This window comes from Pristiophorus japonicus, chromosome 18 (assembly GCF_044704955.1).
Source record: "Pristiophorus japonicus isolate sPriJap1 chromosome 18, sPriJap1.hap1, whole genome shotgun sequence".
Taxonomy (NCBI): Eukaryota; Metazoa; Chordata; class Chondrichthyes; family Pristiophoridae; genus Pristiophorus; species Pristiophorus japonicus.
In genome coordinates this window covers 16,081,969-16,103,877 of record NC_091994.1, presented here as the reverse complement: position 1 = coordinate 16,103,877, position 21,909 = coordinate 16,081,969, and the positions used below count along the sequence as shown (strand labels likewise).

Sequence of the window (21,909 nt, the reverse complement as noted above, 5' to 3'; positions counted from 1 at the left end):
CCTTCGCAAGATGCCCAGTTTTCCTGCAGAAGAAACACTCTGCCTTCACATATGGACAACTTTGAGCAATGTGTTGTCTCAGACACCGATAGCATGACTTCAATGCTCTGTTACCCTTGCCAGTTGCTGAGACCTTGGGGCCCAACAGCCTTTTACTTTTAACCTGCAGGCGATTCACCTCGGTTGTCTGACTGGTACGAACTTCTTGGGAATATTGGTCGGCCATGTCCATTGACATAGCTGTCTGACAAGCTAAATCAAAAGTCAAGTTAGGAGTTGTCAATAACTTTCTTCTGATTGCTTCATTCTGACCACAAACAAAGCGGTCACGCAATGCTTGATCCTGAAAGTTTCCGAAATTACAGTGAATAGATAGCTTTTTTAATGCTACAATGTACTCACTGATACCTTCATCGGTTAACAGATCTCTTATTCTGAAACGATAACTTTCAGCAATTTCCAGGGGCTCATGACTGTAGTGCTGTTCTAACTAGAATCTGCTTAAGTGATGTGTCCTTTGGCTTGACAGGCACAAGCAAATTTTTCAGGGTTTCATACACTTTGGGCCCTGCTTCAGTTAAGAAAATAGCCTGTTTTCTTTCCAACACCACCTGGTTATGGTTTTCATCATCGGGGACTTTTATACCATTTGTGGTGAAAAACATTTCTAGCCGCTCCACATATACTCTGAAACTTTTACGGTAGCGTTGAAACTTCCCCAAGCGCCCTATTATTCCCACAGGCGTGACCATCTGGACTCTGGCAGTTCAGCCAAGTGTGCTTGTAATTTATCTTGAATTTTTAGCTGTTAATCAAAACAGAGAAGCTCTCAAAATCTCTCTCAGATGGCTGAATTATCCACCAACAAAAATTTCAGCTAGGTTATTCGATTATCCTATCCTTCGTTGCCAATGTTATGTTTTCGGTACGACCTCACAAACACACAGGCTGTAAGATGGCTGATAACTTCAGGAACCAGTCACGTGACTTAACAGGGCATACAGATCTCTGTTTCAGCACTCTTTTTTGCTGGCTGCTAACTATAACATAAAATTCCTAAACTCTATCTTTCCCTTCCTGCATGGCCTCTAAACAGAGGGCCAGAATGACAAAAAGCAGATTTTCTGAAGGCCATATTTGTCCTCATTGTCATACTAGGACTACTGCTAAAGAAAGACAGACTTGCATTTATATAGTGCCTTTCATGACCACCGGACATCTCAAAACGTTTTACAGCCAATGAAGTATTTTTGGAATATAGTCACTGTTCTAATGTGGGAAACGCGACAGCCAATTTGCGCACGGCAAGCTCCGATAAACAGCAATGTGATAATGACTAGATAATCTGTTTTTGTTATGTTGATTGAGGGATAAATATTGCCCAGGACACTGGGGATAACTCCCCTGCTCTTCTTCAAAATAGTGCCATGGGATCTTTTACGCCCTCCTGAGAGGGCAGACGGGGCCTCGGTTTAATGTCTCCGAAACTCAGCACCTCCGACAGTGCAACATTCCCTCAGTGCTACACTGGAGTGTGTTGATTAGACCATAAAAAAATTCTCTACAGGACAAGCTGAGAAACTGGGCAGCAGTGGAAGGGTGCAATTATAACGTGGCAAATTTACTGCCCTGAAGTAATGGCCTAGATTTTTGTGCTCAAGTCCCTGGAGTGGGACTTGAACCTTCTGACTCAGAGGCGAGAGTCCTACCCACTGAGCCACAGCTGACATTAATCTAATCTAATACTGCTGATGGTCCGGAATTTGCAGTGGGTTATATCAGCGAACTAACATCCTCCATTAGTTTGAGCTCATCCAAAAACTCTGCTGTCCTTAACATGTTTCCCTTGCACATCTCTTGCTGGCCTGCATTGGATCCTGGGCCCCCAGTACTCATTTCTCATCCTCCTGTTTAAATCACTCCATGGCCTTGCTCTTCCTTATCTCTGTAACCTCCTCCATGAATGTCAGTTACAAAAGCTAGAACACTTAGAATCCTGAAGTGATTGAGAACGAGATGAGTGATATTATGATGGATATTGCATAAGTTAGGTAGGCTAAACGAAAACAAAGCTCCAGGCTTAGCAGGACATATCCTGAGGGAGGAAATTCCAGAGGTCCTAGAAATTACATTTCGGGGCTTTATTGAGTGTGAATGTGTGCCAAAGGACGAGTGAGTGACCAATATAGTGCCCATTTTTAAAAAGGGAGCGAGAACTGACCTTGGAAATTACAGGCTAATTAGCTTAACATATGTGTTAGGGAAAATTTTGAGAATCTCTAAGGATGAAATTATCATTTATCTAGACAAAGACAAAAGTTAGTAGCCAGCACGGATTTCAGAAGGGGCGATCGTATTTGGCAAACCTCGTAGCATTCTTTGAGGAGGTAACAGCCATGGTAGATGGAGGAAATGCAGTGGATGTAGTGGACACGGAATTCAGGGAAGCCTTTGACAAGATACCGCACAGGAGACTATTGGAAAAGATTAAAGGGTATGGAAATAAGGGGAAGAATAGAAAACTGGATAAAAAAATTGATTAGAAGGGAGAGTAGGAATTAATAGCTGCGTTTTTCCAGTGGAAGTGGTTAGTGATGCCGCTCAGGGTTCAGTTCTACTGCCACTTCTGCTCACCGTATATATCATTGGACTTAATGGGCCCAAGTTTCGGCCTCAGTTGCTCCTGATTTTTTGGAGCAACTGGTGTAGAACGGAGTATCTTAGAAATTCAAATTCTCGGCATTTAGTTTGCTCCAGTTCTAGTCAGTTAGAACAGTTTCACTTTGGAACAGAATTTTTTTCTCAAAAGGGGGCGTGTCCGGCCACTGTTTTCAAAGTTTCGTCAGTGAAAACTTACTCCAAACTAACTTAGAATGGAGTAAGTGAAGATTTTTGTACGCTCGAAAAAACCTTGTCTACACTTTAGAAAATCAGGTGTAGGTTACAAATCAGGCGTAGGGAATGGAGGGAGGGGGTTTTAAAGGGAAGTTTGCAAACATTAAACATTTCAGTTTTACAAATAAAGAGCCATCATCAATAATAAATGATAAAAACATCAATAAATCAACCAATAAATAATCCAAAAAAATTAATAAGAAATAATTTTTTTTTAAATCAATAAATAAAACATTTTCTACTTACTGACTGCAGCACAGGGAGCCCTCCAACAGCATGCTGGGATGCCCCCACCCCCCAGTGTGTCTGTGTCAGTGTCTCTATCTCTCTGTCTGTCAGTGTCTGTGTTTCTGACAGCAGGGGGTGGGGGAGAGGGGGTGGGGGGAAGAGAGGAAAGGGGGTGAGAAGGGAGGGAGGGTGGGGGGGAGAGAGGAGAGATGGGGAGGGGGTGAGAAGGGAGGGAGAGATGGGGAGGGGCTGAGAAGGGAGGGAGGGAGGGGAGGGGGTGAGAAGGGAGGGGAGGGGGTGAAAAGGGAGAGGGTGAGAAGGGAGGGGTGGGGGGGTGAGAAGGGAGGGAGGGGAGGGGAGGGGGGTGAGAAGGGAGGGAGGGGAAGGGGGAGGAGAGGTAGGAGGAGCGAGGGGAAAGGGGAGGGAGGGGGAGGAGGGGGGGTGAGAGAAGGGAGAGCGGGAGGGAGGGAGTGGCGCGAAAAACGGGCGTCCAGGTCGGGGCTGCGCCGTCCTAGGCGCGGCCCGAAACTTGGGCCCTATATCAGAGCAACTTGGGCCCGATGAGAAGCGGGTCCAGCTTTTTCAATGTTAAGTTCAATGTGCACCCATTTTAAAAATGGAACATTGCATTAGGGGTTACTGAATAGTTATTTAAGTGCATGAACCTTTTTTGCATGAGCAAATTTTTCTTCCCATTACCAGTCACGGGACACTGAGACCAATTGTTGCAGCCTTACTAACACTCTGGGGGAACTCAGTCTAGATTGACGACCAAAGCGGAACCATTAGTCTATGAAACAGAAAATTGTGCAGAGTTTGCCTGCAATTTCCCAATATACCAACTGAGTCACATAGCCCCACATAGCTTGCTGACCCCACGGTATAGTATTACTCCATTAATCTTGCCTAGAACAAGATAATTTCAATTTACATTGGGATGGAAAAATTCAGTAACTTTTTCTGTGCAGGAAATACTTCACAATGACCACAATAGCCTTCTCTCTTGCAATAGCCTTCTCTCTTGCAATGCTGTCAATCGTTACTTAACTATCCATGGGATACACTGTTATTTGTCTCTTTTCTGGTGATCTTTTATCAGTCAGCCAACAGGATAAGCTACTGGGAGGCAGTCTGCCAAGTTATGACGTTGTTTACCTCTTCACCTTTCATTTCCAGGACATTGTGGCAGTTTTTCTGTCTCGAAAGCTGACCTTGTCCAAAACTTGAGGCAAAAAAATAATAATGTTTACAAAATATATTTTGGAACCTCTAAGATATTTCCATTGAACCCGGATGCAGTTCTTCTCTTGCCCTTCCCCCTCGCCTAATGATTAACAACCCACCTTATTCCTGCAAACTTTTGTTTTGGCTCCAAAGTGGAAACAGGCCATATCTTTGGACATGACATTCCCTTCGTCTTGGCATGTCATTTGCAGTGGAATCCATTTTGTGAAGTTTTTTTTGTTTGATTCTTTAGTGAAATGAATTTGAAAAGTTGCTTTGAAATTCAAGTAAATAAAATAGTGCAGATGCTGGACATCGGATGCAAAGCCAACAAATGCTGCAATTACGTGGGGGTCACTTGAACCTAACAGGCCGAGTGGGAAGCCCACGGGATTGGGAGAGATGCCAGTTTTACACCCAGCCCAATATTGTTCTTCAATGAAGGGTAAAAATCCAGTTTTCCAATGGAGGGATTCAGTTAAAATGGCCTCCAGTAGCTCAGTCAGCAACTGTGGGGGAGAACAGACAAGTTTACATTTTGAATGCAAACCCTTCTTCAGAACTGAGAAACTAGAAGCTGGCACTCAGAAAAAGGGAAGCGGAAATTGTTTTTTATAGAAAGACTTGCATTTATATAGCGCCTTTCATGACCATCGGACGTTCCAAAGCGCTGTACAGCCAATGAAGTACTTTTTGAAGTTCTAATGTAGGAAACGCGGCAGCCAATTTGTGCACATCAAGCACCCACAAACAGCAATGTGATAATGACCAGATAATCTGTTTTTTTGTTATGTTGATTGAGGGATAAATATTGGCCAGGACACCTGGGAGAACTCCCCTGCTCTTCTTCAAAATAATGTTATGGGATCTTGTACATCCACCTGAAAGGTGGATAAATAAAAAAATAAACACAGAAAGCAATTGTGTGGAATGGTGCAACAATCAACCCATTCAAGTAATAAACAAAAACACTAAGATATTAAAGAAATAAAGGATGGGTAGATCATAAGAAAGGGTAGAGATGGAAATCCTTGGAGTCGGGTATGAATTCAAACACATTTGAAAATGAGGGTATGACTAAAGTCTGAAGTCAATATTCAGGTTGCCTAGGAGAAATATGAGCTACTGTTCTTGAGGCTGAAGTTGAGCTATGTTGGAACTGTATAAGGCCAATGGCTGAGGTTAGAGTCAGAATGGGAAGGAGGAGTTAAAGAGGTAAGCCACAGCGAGCTCGGGACACACAAGCAGAATGTAGAGATTTGGCAAAGTGGCCACCTAATCTGCGTTTAGTATGTTCACAGGACCACACAGTGTGCAGCAAATACTGTACACTAGATCGGAAAAAATGAATGCAGATTGCTGTCTCAAGTGGAAGGAGTTTTGGGACTCTGAACAACTGTGTGTGAGGAACTCCTCAACCCTCATGAAGCCTTTGGCATTGACCACCTCATTCTCCACCACCTCTTCTTTGTGGTCTATCTCAATGTCTTCATGATGGTTTCTGCTCCTGTGCTTTCAGTCAATTGTGGTAAACCACTGGACTCCCATCCTTAGTCCCCTCCTATTTGTCATTCACATGCTATTCCTTGGCCGTGCCCAACTCTTCCCCCACCAGCATTGATATTGATGGCCTTTCATTCAGCTTAACATTAGCAACTTGAAGCCATCTATTTGGCTCCCCACTCCCTACATACTTCTAGCTCCGAATTCATCAACCAAGACTGCATTTTTCCACATCTGGAATATTGCCCACTTACACATTATAATGGTCTGCATTAATTGTTGTCTCAAAACACAATCTCTGGTGAATCTTTGAAATCCCAGCCTTTCTATTGACTCATGCAAGCACGAAGCAGTAGCTCAGGACTCAATTGTCATTTATATTCCCCCTCTTCATCCAAGTAGTTCTGCACACGTTTCTCTCATTTGCCTTTAACAAGGCCTACATGTCCTGAGCAAACCCTTAAGGAGGAATGTTCTCTTTTTCTTTTATTCATAAGTTAACTTTCAGCTGTTTTTACAATGTGCATAAGACGAGACATAATGCTAGATTTTTTTTGGCGTGTTTCCAGTAACTACCATTCTTGTTTACTCGTCTCTACTTTTTCATTTCCCTCCGTTCCACACAAGGAGAATATGGTCCATAATGGGCTCTACCATTGGGGAATTTTGCTCCTGTGTGATTGACATATGCTTTACAGAAAACAACTTGTCTGGGCAACGACTCTTCTTACTATCCACTTTTAATATTATTTGACTTTTTTTGAAATAATTAATTTTTGATCACCGGATTTTAATTTCTATACACACATTAGCACAATATTGCCTTTTGCACAAATATAAACATTGCTTAAATGACAAACCCATATCCAACTCTGTGTTGTCCCCCATTTTGTGTGTGTAATGATAGTAGATTCTCCTGCCAATCACATACATAGCGAGGATCTTTAGTAGGATTTTAATAGGAAACAATCAGTTTTGTAGTGTGAAACATCTGCCCTTGGTTATTAAAGTGATTCATCTTTGAGGATTTTAATTATGTTGACTAATTACAGATAAGGAAGGCCATTTGGCCCACCTTGGTTCATCCCTTTGGTACTCCATTCTGCACATTCAGAATTGGAGTCTTAGACCACAATCTGGTCTGAGAGTGTACAATAACTATTTTGGTGGGCTTCCAAACTGCCTGGGAGCAAAACAAACTGGTCAGACACAATGTAGTGATTTGGTTTCTGTTTTGATGATAGTTGGCTGTTTCTTACGTGCAAGCCAATTTTTTTCCCCACAGCTTGTTCGATATGCACCATGGAATTATGTGAATCTGTTTGGAATTCAGTCGCAATTGACCCCTCTAGTTGTGTTTCTCCAAGTCGGAGGTCAGGGTTTGATCAGGACCAAGGATTCAACTCAGTTAAAATTTCAGTTAAAATTCCCCGAAGTTTACAGTTATCTTCAGTCGACAGTAAAACTTTCACTTGAAGTAATTGCAAGTTACATACCTGAACTCTTACTTTTTGTTGGAAAAGTGTAATGGCTGCGTTGCATGATTGTGAAATGTGATTCTTGGAGCTGATCCTGCTAGCTGATCTATAATACCATGTGGTTAACACAGAAAACGAGAGAGCAATTTGGGCTGTTGCATTCTTAGAGTCATAATATCTTTATTGTTGAGATAAATTTGCAAGATGTGCTGTAAACAGAGGGTCCTTCCCACAGTGAAAGAAAGACTTGCATTTATATAGCGCCTTTCACAACCTCAGGACGTTGCAAAGCGTTTCATAGCCAATGAAGTACTTTTGAAGTGCAGTCACTGTTGTAATGCAGGAAATACAGCTGCCAATTTGTGCACAGCAAGCTCTCACAAACAGCAATGTGATAATGATCAGATAATCTGTTTTAGTATTGTTGATGGATTAATACTGGCCAGGACACCAGGGATAATTCCCCTACTCTTCAAAATAGTGCCCTGAGATCTTTTACATCCAACTGAAAGAGTAGGCGGGGCCTCGGTTTAACATCTTATCTGAAAGACGGCACCTCCAACAGTGCAGCACTCCGTCCGTATTGTGCTGGAGTGTCAGCCTAGATTTTTGTGCTCCAGTCTCTGGAGTGGGACTTGAACCCACAACCGTCTGACTCGGAGGCGAGAGTGCTACCCACTGAGCCACAGCTGACACAGTACCCACATAACCACTTCCTAATGGCAGCCACTAACAATTAGGGAGGGGGGATTGCGGGAACTTTAACTATCGTTTTCCCTCCCCATCTCCCTATAGTCCCGTATCACTGAGGCCAATTCTAGCACCTGTACTGTACACAGACCAGGGATGAACTTCATCGAGGTGCCTCGGTTCCATACTGGCCGGTGTATTTACCAACTGAGCAATGAGGGCAGCAAGCAGAAGTACTAGTACAGAAAGGTTAGATCATTTTCAATGGAGAATGTGATGCAATGTCTAGGTGACATGGTACAGCAGCATATTGTACAAAGAAGGAAAACCTATTGTGATTATTTAATTGCCGGATCTTTCATCATATTAATGGAGGCACTCCTGTCTCCTTGCAGGAATTAACGAGCATGAGATAGCCTGGAAACAGGAACACACTGTCTGATCTGTCTCTCCCAAAAGTGAATTTCATTTACGGAAATGTGGTTCTGTTCTTAATTTGCTAATTATACTGAAACGCGACACCTTTTTGCTGACAGACAGGATATGTTGCCTCCCCTCTCTGTGAGAGCCTTCCCAGCATTACAACATCGGAGTTTTAATCCTGACGCTAATGTGAGGGAAGGAAAAAAAAAACTGCCGGTGCTGGAAATCTGAAACAAAAACCAAAAAATGCTGGGAATACACAGCAGATCTATCAGTAAAGAGAAACAGCAGGTTAATACGCCAGGTGCAGGTGCTTTGCCAGAGCTGAACCTCTGTTGGCACATTTTCATTCACCTCTTTGAGTATAATGCTGCAGACTTTTTTTAATAGAGCAATTTGGTTGCTACCCCCAATGGCCTGGTGATTACATGGGCAGTGGCTGGAGTAATGGTAAACCGTCTACAGGAGGCCCCGAAGTTAGATTCTTGGTCTGCACTGAGTGTACTGATCCCAGTTGGGGTGACAGAAGAGACGTGAAGGTTGGAAGTGGGGCGGGGGGGCGGGAGGGCGGGAGGGAACAAGTTAGCCAATGTTCCTCTTCCAGATTGGCAGGAAAAGAGATGTATGGTCATGCCAAATGAATGTAAAATGCATAATTCCTGATTGAACTAACAGTTGATTGCATAACTAGATTACTTGGGATAATTAAACTCAAAACTCAAGACCAATATTTATCCCTCAATCAACATAACAAAAATAGATTAACTGGTCATTATATTGCTGTTGGTGGGAGCTTGCTGTGCGCAAGTTGGCTGCCATGTTTGTTACATTACAACAGGGACGACACTTTAAAAATAACTTAATTGGCTGTAAAGCACTTTGGGATGTCCTGAGATCGTGAAAGGCGCTATATAAATGCAAGTCTTTGTTTTCTTATTTCACCAATCACTATGTAAAGTACTTAAATCTAATCTGTCCTTCTGAGCATGACAATATTCAGTTCCTTGCATATTTTTTCATCCTTTGCATAGTTTCAAAAAGTCAGTTGCTGCTAAGCTAAGCTGCTTTTGGGTGAAATCTTCAGTGAGCTTTTGTCAACAAGTTACATTGTCTGAGAAATAACTTTAGTACATTTTGTTTATTGCAGCTAAGATTAGTCTAATACAATGGCCTGCATCAATATCATGAGCTTATTATACTGCTATTAATATCGTCACTTAAGCCTTTACGAACAAGTGTCTTACAAGATGCTTTACCTGTCCGGAGTCTGCCCTTTACATAGATATGTAGAGTCCAGGTTACCTCACCAAAGCACGGCTACCAATGTCTCCAACCCCACCAGACGTTGTATTTTGCTAAACAATAAAATTTTTCATTTATATAGCACCTTTCAATGTAGTAAAATATCCCACGGGTTGGGAAAGGTGGCCAAAAGTTTGTCAAAGAGGTAGATTTTAAGGAGTGTCTTAAAGGAGGAAAGAGGCGGAGAGGTTTAAGGAGGGAATTCCAGCATTTAGGGCCTAGGCAGCTAACGGCACGGCCACCAATGGAGCAACAAAGAAAATAGGGGATGCACAAGGGGCCAGAATTGAAGGAATGCAGATAGCCCAAGGGCTGCAGGAGGTTACAGAGATAGGGAGGGGGTGAGGTCGTGGAGGGATTTGAAAACAAGGGTGAGAATTTTGAAATTGAGGCATTGCTGGACTAGGACCAAGAAACATGTTGGCTGTACTGTTTTTCTGGGTCAAGTGGGACAATAGAAGTGGTAAATCTAAACTGTTGGGCTAGTTTTTCCATGGGGGTCTGAAACAGTCTGCCAAAAATGTCTGTTAAGGAACAACTGCAAAAGGCTCTTGAGCAGTCTATTTTTCAAGAGGCTTTGAAGAGCATTCCAGAAATGTAAAAACTTTGAAATGTTGTCAATATAAATCATGAAATAGATCCAAGAAAAACGATTTCTTAACGTAGCCAGTGTTTCCTGTATCCTGACTGTGTTTTGTTTCTCCTGAGTCATAGTCTCTGGTGATATTGAACAACCTAATCTCTACTTCCATTGAATGGCTTAATGCCCTCCATTGTCTCTGATAATCCTTAAAATTGAATATGTGCCATAATCCAGACAACTGACCGATACCGACTGTGGTACATAAAATAACCATATGGTCGCTAGGTCTCCTTTCTGAAAAGCTTGGAAGTTGTGTTGCAGCACAATCTCATTGCAAGATTACTCTCGCAATGTAGCATTTTTGGTCTCGGGAAAATTTTATTTTTGCATGGTAAAATTATGAAAATAGAACTCTCCCAGGGACTAAGTGGCACTGAGTAATGACTTGGCCCTCTGTTCTGAATCTGCTATATTACAGCTGTTTGTGTTCCCAGACTGACATTTTTGCTTTCTCCTTCCTGACTTCTATCAAGTCCCCTGTTGCTCTCTCCCTCCTGATTCCTGCCGAGGATTCAATTTTTTTTTTAATCTCTCTAGTTCTGGGTCAAATCATCATCAACATGGTAGATCTAAAAACCATGGGACTTTTTCATGGAAAGTTAGCTGTGTCTCAGTGGTAACTTGCATCAGATTATCTAGGCTGGCACCTCCGTGCAATACTGAGGGAATGCTGCACTGTCTGAGGTGGACATAAAAGATTCCATGGCACTTTTCGAAGAAGAGTAGGGGTGCTCCCTGATGTCCTGATCAATAGTTATTCCTCAATCAACAACACTAATACAGCTTATGCAGTCATTATCTCACTGCTGTTTGTGGGCCCTTGTGTGTGCAATTTGGCTGCTGTGTTTCCTACATTATAACATGGCATTATCAACATTGAATCCCCACCATTAACATTCTAGAGGTCACCAGTCTGTCTGAAGAAAGTCTATCTTTCTTTTTAGGACTCGTTGCTGGCTGTGCATATTGCTTAGTGTGTCTTTCTGTTAATTGTGGGGCTATGAGTATTATCAAGGCTGTCTAATCCTCCACTGGTCACTGTGAGCTTAGCAGTGGAGTCACAACCCGATTGGTGGGTGGAGGGAGAAAAGCGGTTCTGGAGCAGTTCTGAAAGTGAAAGTCCATCTGTCGAGTCAGTACGAATCGTCTTGGCTTTTTTTGGAAGTTTTAAAGGAAAGGAACGGAAAGACTTGCATTGATATAGTGCTTTTCACAACTACCGGATGTCTCAAAGCGCTTTACAGCCAATGAAGCACTTTTTGAAGTGTAGTCACTGTTGTAATGTGGGAAACGAGGCAGCCAATTTACGCACAGCAAGCTCCCACAAACAACAATGTGATAATGACCCGATAATCTATTTTGTCCTGTTGATTGAGGGATAAATATTGGCCAGGGCACCGGGGATAACGTTTCATCCGAAAGACAGCATCTCTAACAGTGCAGTGCTCCCTCAGTACTGCACTGGAGTGTCAGCCTAGATTTTTGTGCTCCAGTCTCTGAGTGGGACTTGAACTCACAACCTTCCTACTCAGGCGAGTGTGTCACCCACTGAGCCACTACTGACAGTAGGCTAAATTCAGCATCAGGCCCCAACCTGATGCCCAAGTTGAATGAGATTCCCTGGAGAAATAGTCTTTTGTTGCTTAGGAGCTACCTGGGCCTTGGCACCCACTTCCCGCTCCCAAGTTTAGTGCCTGTGCGAAGTGGTTTTGGCGTTGCGCTGATGCTATACCGGTGGAGCGCGACGACCCTTTGAAGCGCGGCTCACCATAGACTCCGAAGAGGCAGTGATACGGGAATGCTTCTGTTGTGCTAATAGCTGTGCCCCGTGTAAGAATGCACAATGGGCTCCGACAATCTCTGACATTGCTTTGATGATTTATTTTTATCCTTTCACAGCAGCGTTACCGTTTGTCATATTGACGTTGCATGCGAAGCCAAATATACGAGGATTTTACTGCAACGATGACAGTATCAAATATCCATACAAAAAGGACACCATTACGCCTTGGCTGATGGCAGCAGTTATCACTCCATCCTGCATCATAATTGTGAGTGACTGACTGATTGACTTTACTACTTGTTTCTGAATGAATACCATGAGTACATACTTTTATATTAATAAAAATATCTGTTGCCAGGCAATATTTGAAATGGGACCACTACTCCCGATCGCTCGGTGATACCAATTGGTATGGAGCTTGGTTATATGGACCAGAAGGTCTTGGATTCAGTCAAGAGTTCTGCTGAGTTAGCTGATCTTGATCAAGGTGGTAACTGGGGAAGCTTAAGGAAGTGGAAACAAATTGGGCAGAGTTTTGCTTCTGATCACTACCTAGTGACCACTACAGAAACATGATATGGTTGTGGTACCCCCCTATGATAAACTAGTCTGTTGGCACTCCCTGTCCACGCTTTGTCATCAAGGTATGTGGGCAAGGTATCCAAGGGCTGCCAGTCTCCAATGAGCCATATTGTCCGCATGCCTTGATACAAGACTCCCGAATCGAGCTCTCTACTCCAAGCTCCATCACGGCAAGCGAGTCCCAGGAGGGCAGAGAAAATACTTCAAAGTCTCCTTGAAAAAATGTAACATCCCCCTGGCTCTTGGTAATCCCTGCCCCACGACCGCTCAAAGTGGAGGAGAACCATCTGAGAAGGCACCGAACATTTTTGAGTTTCTTCCTTGGGAGCACGCGGAAGCCAAGTACAAACAGCGGAAGGAGCCTACGACAAACCAAGCACCCCACCCACCCGTCTCTTCAACCACCACCTGCCCCACCTGTGACAGAGTCTGTAGATCCCGCATAGGACTCATTAGTCGTATTAGAACTCGTACTAGTGTGGAAGCAAGTCATCCTCGACTCCGGGGGATTGCCAAAGAAGATGAAGAAGATATTCTGGCACGTGTTACCACCTCTAGAGCAGTGGAATCAAGGAAACAGGCCATTTCTTTAACATAGCTCATTAAAGATCTGAATGATCTACAGACTCATGGGAGGGATTTTAACCCCACAAAACAGGTGGGTAGGATGTTAAAATGTTAAATATCTGAATCCCGAGCACAACCCACTTGCTCACTTCCGATTTTAACGGAAGCAGGACAGGTGGTGGGCAAACAACCTGCTTCTAGGAGGTAGGTTGGCAAATTACTTCTTATAACGAGGCTGTTTGTCTCATATATTTAATCACCATTTTAAATTTAACACTGGCCGGCCGAGTTTTCCGGGCCTCGGGAAACCTGTCGGCTAAAAGGAGGCAAGGACTCCTGGATCCAGGAGGTAAGTGCCTTTCCACTTACCTGCTGGATCCAGTTTACCCGCTTCACTCACACCCCGCGATCGGACACCCACCCGACCTCCTCCACGAGGCCTCCGATCTCCCCTGTGCTTTTGCCTTCTTGCTTCCAATCCTCACCCCCCCCCCCCCCCCCCCAATCTTGACTCCAGCCTCCGATCTTGCCTCTGACTCTCAATTAGGCTGGTTGCGGTGGGGAAATGGAGATTAGAAAATGCTAATCAGGTCCTAGCATTAATTTCGGCAGGACCTTTCGGAGAACCTGTTCTTCCTGGTTTCCTGACCTCCCTGCCCTCTCCCCGCCTCCAGGTTAATATCTAGCCCTTGGATACGTGTATCATTATCTGAACAGGGTTTATGGTTCTCTGGGAAGGGTATGCTCTTTTTCACATATGTTGGTCAGTCTTTTGCAAATCAACAAAAAGGATCCCGAGCCGATTGCTATATTAGTTGTTGATGTCAATGCCAGCACCCAACACAATTACTCCATTAGACCAATGAAGGACCATGTGATTGTGTACATATGTTGATTGTAATTTATTTTTTCGTGCCAGTTTTCTCCACCCCCCCCCCCTCCCCCTCCCCCCCCCCCCCCCCCCCCCGGCCTCTCCTCCTGAAGATGCATACTGCTTGCTGGGTAACAATTCCACAGCCCCTTGCTGCCCTCTGGTACATTGCCCAATTGGCCATTATTCGTGTATGAACCTTACAAGAGGTGTTAGTAATCTATTCACTACGGCTGGGTGGGAGCGGACGGGGGCAGAGGGGACATTATCTGGATAGTTATCGCTAGTGAGAACGCTGGCTGATCTTTCTACTCCCAAGTCCAGGGCCATGAAGGCCACCTGTAGCAATCTTGCTACTGTGCTGGCTGAGCTCGGCTGGTTCAACACAAACAATGGATTGAAGCGGAAACCCTTCCCATCTGCATGGATCAGTGAGTCACTGGATAAACACACTGAGCCTTTGGGGAATTTCAAATTGGCGATTTTTGTGCACTTTTCTTAATGTTGTATTCTTTATGGAAAGTCTACATCTTATGACGCTGATTTAAGAAGTTTTGCTCCGCAGTGTCAGCTGTGGTTCAGTGGGGAGCACTCTTGCCTCTGAGCCAGAAGGTTGTGGATTCAAGACCCACTCCAGGCACTTGAGCACATAAATCTAGGCTGATAGTCCAGTGCAGTGCTGAGGGAGCGCTGCACTGCTGAAGGTGCCATCTTTCGGACGAAACATTAAACCGAGGCCCCCTCTGCCCTCTCAGGTGGACGCAAAAGATCCCATGGCACTATTTCGAAGAAGAGCTGGGGAGTTATCACCCGGGATCCTGGCCAATATTTATCCCTCAATCAACATCACATAAAAACAGATTATCTGGTCATTACCACATTGCTGTTTGTGGGAGCTTGCTGTGCACAAATTGGCTGTCGCATTTCCCACATTACAACAGTGGCGTCACTTCAAAAGTACTTCATTGGCTGTAAAGTGCTTTGAGACAATCGGTGGTCATGAAAGACGCTATCTAAATGTAGGTCTTTCGCTCATTCGTTCATTCTTATCTCTATTGAACACTCTTTAGCTGTACAATGTATGCACAGAATAAAGACACCCATTTAGTTTAAGGTGCTTGCCTTTTAGGATTTTCTGTTTGTGTCACCTGAACCCTTGTGGGATGATCCTGAGCCACATGGAATCAAACAGCTAGCATTCCTGAAGCTCAAAACACATCTTCACAGAGACATGGGCAGTGATTAAAGTACCTGGTGACCAGAAACGGCACCTCGGCTGTGTACCCGTTCCTAACTAATGTGCATGGCTCAATGCAGTTTTGAGATGTAATACTTGATGCACCATTGCTTGTCCCCTTTCCTTCTCCCGTAAATACTGACTCCTCTTGGGGGTACAGTTCCAGGCCACCATCTTTGAGCCAGTACATTTTTCATCGGTGATCTTCGGCAGTGATTGCCAGCAGGCTATTCGAGTACTGGGGGGGCATCACAGCTATGCGAGGCCCAGCATGGCCCTCATCCAGCATACCGATTTCCCATCATGCTAGCAACGAGAAACGGGTACCCTGACTGACTCTTTGCTGCCACCCTTCCCAAACACAGGTTTGCTGAAAGAAAGACTTGTATTTATACAGCGCCTTTCACAACCACTGGGCGTCTCAAAGCACTTTACAGCCAATGAAGTACTTTTCGCGTATATTCACTGTTTCAATGTGGGAAACACAGTGGCCAACTTGCGCAAAGCAAGCTCCTGCAAACAGCAATGTGATAATGACCAGATAATCTGTGTTCATTATGTTGATTGAGGGATAAATATTGGCCAGGACACCAGGGATAATTCCCCTGCTCTTCTTCAAAATGGTGCCGTGGGAACTTTTAGGTCCACCAAAGGGTGCAGACGGGACCTCGGTTTTACGTGTCATCCGAAAGAGGCCAATTATATACTCCCCTTCCGCCCCCCTCCCGCTCCTCACTTTAAACCTGCACTGGCTGATATTAGCTAAAAGATCAGATCTGCGATCAAACCTGGGTCTTCCAGGTTGAAAGGATCCGCTGCTCGGTGTCTTAGCCAGCTGACCTGTCGAGGAATCTAACTGGGTTTTGTCCATCCGTTCCCCCTCCCCCCCACCCCCACTCCCCCACCATGTATCTCATGTGTCTGTTTTCTTTCTTTAGGTTACTGTCGGAGAAGCATTTATGGTTCGCCTGAAGCACCTGTATTCAAGGTCTACATTCAACAACTACGTGGCTGCCTTGTACAAGGTGGTGGGAACCTTCCTGTTTGGTGCTTGCGTGAGCCAGTCGCTGACCGACATTGCGAAGTACACCGTGGGCCGTCTTCGGCCAAGCTTTCTGGCTTTGTGTAAACCCAATATATCACTGGTGAACTGTTCACAATATATCCAGTCAGACATTTGCACAGGGTCGATTGCGGATGTCACCGAGGCAAGGTATGTAGCTGACCAATATGGAAGTCACAACAAGCTCTATAGTGCTTTAATATTCAAACAATAAAGCAGTGGCATCTTTGGCATATGGGTTTCTGCTCATGTCCTCGATTTTTTTTTTGAAGCAGTATTTTTGGGAGACTTGTGTTGCTCAATGGGAGGGATGTTACTGCAGGAGTATGGAACACCTTCATTCTAAGTCCAGGCAGAGCACGACAGAGTAAAGATCTCTCTAATTTGACCCAACGTAGCTCAAAAAAGCAGCCCCCTACTGCACTTAATGTGGCATTTTTTTTTTCCATTTTTCATATCAATCTGTGGTATGTTTGAGTGCGCTTGGCTATTTGGTACCAATTATTGGATTAGGAGCAGTTATGCGCCTCATAAAAACTAGATTGAGACAGCCAGAATCGTTTTACGTGGATCCCTTGCAGACTGAAGAGTCTTGCCTCTGGTAATGCTCAATTAAGTCCATTCTCATGCTCATTACTACAACTATCTGAGCAAGAGTCAGATAGTCTGTTGAAAGGTGTGTTTGCACCAACATGAATGGCGATTATAACACCAGGACCTGAAGGTCCAATTCTACGAAGTGCTGAGCTTAAATTAATTTTTGAGTACCAGGGTCAATATTCATTGGTAGGAAGGTTGTCAGCCCTTCCTTGGGTCTCCAGTCGTCTTGGTTAATCCTTGCCACTGGATCAAGACCTAGCTCTGTCAAGCCCGTGTGGTGGCTGGTGTGCAACGGCCACCACACGTTAAAAAAATCCACGCGCAGGCATCTTCCACCCTTCAAGATTTCGTTGGAATTTTAGGTCCTTCATTGAAACACCTGTGAACTTTTTGACGTGGAACCAAGTCATCCTCGATTCGAGGGACTGCCTATAATGATGATGATGGGTCTATAGCAGTCAATCATAGATGGATCCACCTACATCAGCTAATGGGAAAAGATGGAGTTCTGGTCACCACATTACAGGAACGATGTGATTGCACTAGAGAGGGTGCAGAGGAGATTTACAAAAATGTTGCCTGGACTGGAGAATTTTGACTATGAGGAAAGATTGGAGAAGCTGGGTCTGTTTTCTTTGGAATAGAGGAGGCTGAGGCGAGACCTGATTTGAGGTGTCTAAAATTATGAGGGGCGTGAATACAGTGGATAGGAAGGACCTGTTTCCTTTGGCAGAGGGGTCAACAACCAGGGGGCATAGATTTAAAGTAATTTGGGGAGGTATAGAGGAGATAGGAGGGAAAATGTCATTACCCAGAGGGTGGTGAGGCAGAGGGAGGTCTGGAACTCACTGCCTGAAATGGTGGTAGAGGCAGAGAGTCTCACCACATTTTAAAAAAATACTTGGATGTGCACTTAAAGTTCCGTAACCTACAGGGCTATGGACTAAGAGCTGGAAAGTGGGATTAGGCTGGATAGCTCTTGGTCGGCCGGCGTGGAAACGATGGGCCAAAATGGCCTCCTTCCGTGCTGTAAATTACTATGATTCTGTGAAAAGTATCCTTTCCATTCATAAAGCCCAACTTTGTTGATCTCTACAAACTGGTTTGCTCTCAGACAATTGGAGACCGTCTCATTTTAGAAAGGAAATGCTCAGCTTTCTTTCATGTACTTATGGGTGATGGTCTTCATCATGGTCATTAGATTAAAAGTATTCTTCCAACCATTGGTTGCTTCCATTAAGCGGCTTTTATGGAACTACCATCCTATCAATAGGACTTTGGTAGATTATCACCACATTTTTTAAAAACTGTAGTCTATCTCCTTGGTACTTTTTCATATGTAACAATAATGAGTAGGAGTTACTCCGTACCAAAATAGGTCAGATCCAGGAACACCGGCGATACCTTGCAATTCAAATTAGGTAATGTTTAGAAACTAGATGTTGCCGTATGCTAGAATTGGATTCAAATCTAGGACAACAAATGGGTTGTTTCAGACTTTTGATGGACAGATTTTTGAACGATAAGGGAGTGACAGGTTATAGGGAGCAGCGGGCAGGGAAGTGGAGCTGAGCCCAACATCAGATCAGCCATGGTTTTATTGAATGGCGGGGCAGGCTTGAGGGGCCAAATGGCCTACTCCTACTCCTATTTCTTATGCTCTTATGATTCTATTTACTGGCTATGAAATGAGTTTGGCCAATCTCCATCCAGTTCTTTCTAGCTACAGGCTAACAGCACCAAACTGCCCCTTACTGAGCACTAAGACATCCTGGTCCCGAAATTCACAGTCCTGGGAAGGACCGTTACTGTCCGTTTGCGGTGGCCATTCGCCGCCCTGGGCTCAACTGGCCGCCCCGACGTAAATTAGGCCCGGGGAGGTATTGCAGCGGTGTGAGCCACCGCCGCGATCAACCGACTCTCGTGGCGCTGTGGGGCTTGTGGCAGCAGTGACGCAGTAAAAGTGCGCACCGCTGCCGTTTCCCCCCCCCCCCCCCCCCGGCCCCCCAAACCCATTTTTAGCTACAAAAAGCCGGTACTTCAGCTGACAGTGTCCCCGTCAGCTTTTAGAGCCGGCGCAGAGTGAGAGAGCGCTAGCTGCTGTCCTGAGTGTTTATAATGAGCAGAAAATTCTTGGGGGTCTTTGGGAGTGCAAAAAATCTGCGAGCTGCTTGGCTCTTGGAAAAAATTCTTGGAGGTGCTTGCCTGTTGGAAAGATCTTGGAGATGCTTGGATCTTCCAACAAATCTTGGAGCTGCTTGTTCCACATCTCAAAAAGGGTAGCAGGATTTTGAAAGGTCTTGCTGAGTTAATTGTGATTTTCCTTCATTGTAATTATTCATGGTCAGTGAGAGTAAATCTCTGCAGCACAGAGGGTCGTGCTTCCATCCATAATGGGCTCAGCTTATTCAGGAGAACGCCTGCTCCAGATTGTGAGAGACAGGGAGGCACTCAGGAGGAGGCCTCGGCGTGATCAACAAGTCCTGATGCAGCAGGCAAGGAGGACCAAAGCCATGGCTGCCCAACATGTAGAAGGGCCTGTAGATGTCCATGGACATCACCATGCAGAGGCTTGGACAGCAGGGAGATGGCGTGAGGAGGAGGATGAGGATGAGGTGCCCGGACCCCCTTCACCAGATAATGGGCGAGGAGCCTTGCCAGCAGCAGCCTGCAGAGGCTGTACAACACAATGAGGAGGAGGGAGAAGGGGCTCAGCCAGCTAACATGGGAGTGGCGCAGCACATACCTCTGCCCTACCATGCCAGGGTGTACCAGCCTCAGTTCTCCTTCCTACAGCTCAGCAACGACCTATGTGTGAGGAGGCTGAGATATTCAGCAATGATGTTTTGACCAAGCTCCGCAATGCCCTTCGGCCAGATTTGGAGCCTCACACAAGGCTGAGGACAACGCTCAGTGTGGAGGCCAAAGTGACCATAGCGTTGAACTTTTACGCCGTGGGCTCGTGCCAGTCTGCAACTGCAAACATCTCGAACATATCACAATTCTCTGCCCATCGCTCCATCTGGCAGGTCATCAATGTACTGTACAAGCGAAGAATGCAATATATCTCCTTCCCCATGACCAGGGAGAAACAGGTGGAGCACCAGACCGGATTTCTGTGGATTGCAGGGTTCCCCAGGGTGCAGGGGGCCATCGACTGCACACATGTCAGCCAGAGGGCACCACAATATCACCCCAAAGTGTTTATGAACAGAAAGGGATACCACTCCCTGAATGTTCAGCTGGTATATGACCACCAGCGAAGGATCCTTTGCGGCGCTAATCATGGAAAAATGGCCTCAACACCATCAGCTTTTCTGGCTGCACTGAATTTTGGCCCCACTAACTTGCCAGTCTCGCTCAGAGAGACCAAAAGGATGGCTTGCGTGAGAAATGGGAAATATCACTGGCGCAGTCGAGGCTGCTCTTCTGAGGCTGGGGCTCCTGCAAAATCCTGAGGGTAAAGTACAGGAAGCTTTACTCTACATCTAGAATGCGTGAATCTAGCACCAGCTGTCCAAAATGAAAAGTGTTCTATTCCACAACATTAGAAACATAGAAAATAAGAGCAGTAGTAGGCCATTCGGCCCTTCGAGTCTGCACTGCCATTCAATATGATCATGGCTGATCCTCTATTTCAACATCATATTCCCACTTTTTCCCCATACCCCTTGATGTCTTTTGTGTCTAGAAATCTATCTATCTCCCTCTTAAATATATTCAGTGACTTGGCCTCTACAGCCTTCTGTGGTAGAGAATTCCACAGGTTCACCACTACCCTCAGTGGAAAAAATCTCTCATCTCGGTCCTACATTTCCTGCCCCGTATCCTGAGACTGTGACCCCTTGTTTTAGACTTCCCAGATGGGAAACATCCTCACCGCATCCATTCTATCCAACCCCATCAGAATTTTATACGTTTCAATGAGATCCCCTCTCATTCTTCTAAACTCTAGTGAATACAGGCCTAGTCGATCCAATCTCTCCTCATACGACAGTCTTGCCATCCCAGGAATCAGTCTGGTGAACCTTCGCTGCACTCCCTCTATGGCAAGTATATCCTTTCTCAAGTAATTAACATTCTTCAGCATCATCACAAGCATTCATACACAAGAGGTCATTAACACGTGGCAGATGTTTAAAATCATGTTTCCAAATTGTTTAATCTAACTAATCAGACGGTTCTTTACCTGGTCATTCCAGCATATGTTAAACTTGCACCTGCAATTGCCGATTCATGTGAATGGTACAGCTTAATTGCTTCATATGCCTTGCCCACCCTCTGATCCAGTGGTTAAATATTTGCACTGTATGGTCCGAGAATCTTTTAATCAGGATTATTATGAAAGAAAAGAATGCAGACTTAATGTTTTAAGCTGTTGGGTGTTTAGCCGTAGCAGTAAATCCGTTTATTATTAAAAACGCATGAAATTGCCTTTGTCAGCAAATATTAACAATAACCCACTACTATTGGACTGATCATTATAAAAACATGAAGCTGTCAGTGTACTTTTTGACTTGCCAGTTTTCTAAAATGAGCTGCCATTGCTCTCCCTTTCCATTCTGTGTGTGAGCTTATTCCCAACAGCAAAATGTCATCTTGATATTTTTCACTGTATTCTGTAAAAATGGTGCCGAAAGTGTTTAGGAAAGGTGGAGAATTTTTTGAATGCCTCCTTTGCTGGCCACCAATTAACACCAGTTCCGTGTTGTGCTTCATTCTGCTCAGCTCTACCTCTATGATTTGTGTGGCTGTTAGTACATTCTTCGGTTGGGGAAAAACTGCTCTTCAACTTTGACCCTGTGCTTATTTGCCAAATC

General features: G+C 44.7%; 1 protein-coding gene across 4 annotated transcripts in view; it reads left to right on the top strand.

Moving 5' to 3' along the window:
• LOC139228568 (phospholipid phosphatase 2-like) overlaps window positions 1–21,909 on the top strand; it is a 119,334-nt gene that overhangs the window by 75,321 nt on the left and 22,104 nt on the right. For all 4 annotated transcript variants that reach the window (XM_070859697.1, XM_070859695.1, XM_070859694.1 and 1 more), the window contains 2 exons: window positions 12,286–12,437; window positions 16,365–16,639. In XM_070859697.1, the coding sequence (XP_070715798.1) occupies window positions 12,402–12,437; window positions 16,365–16,639 (311 nt within the window). In that variant the 5' untranslated portion in view covers window positions 12,286–12,401. The remainder of the gene's footprint in view (window positions 1–12,285; window positions 12,438–16,364; window positions 16,640–21,909) is intronic.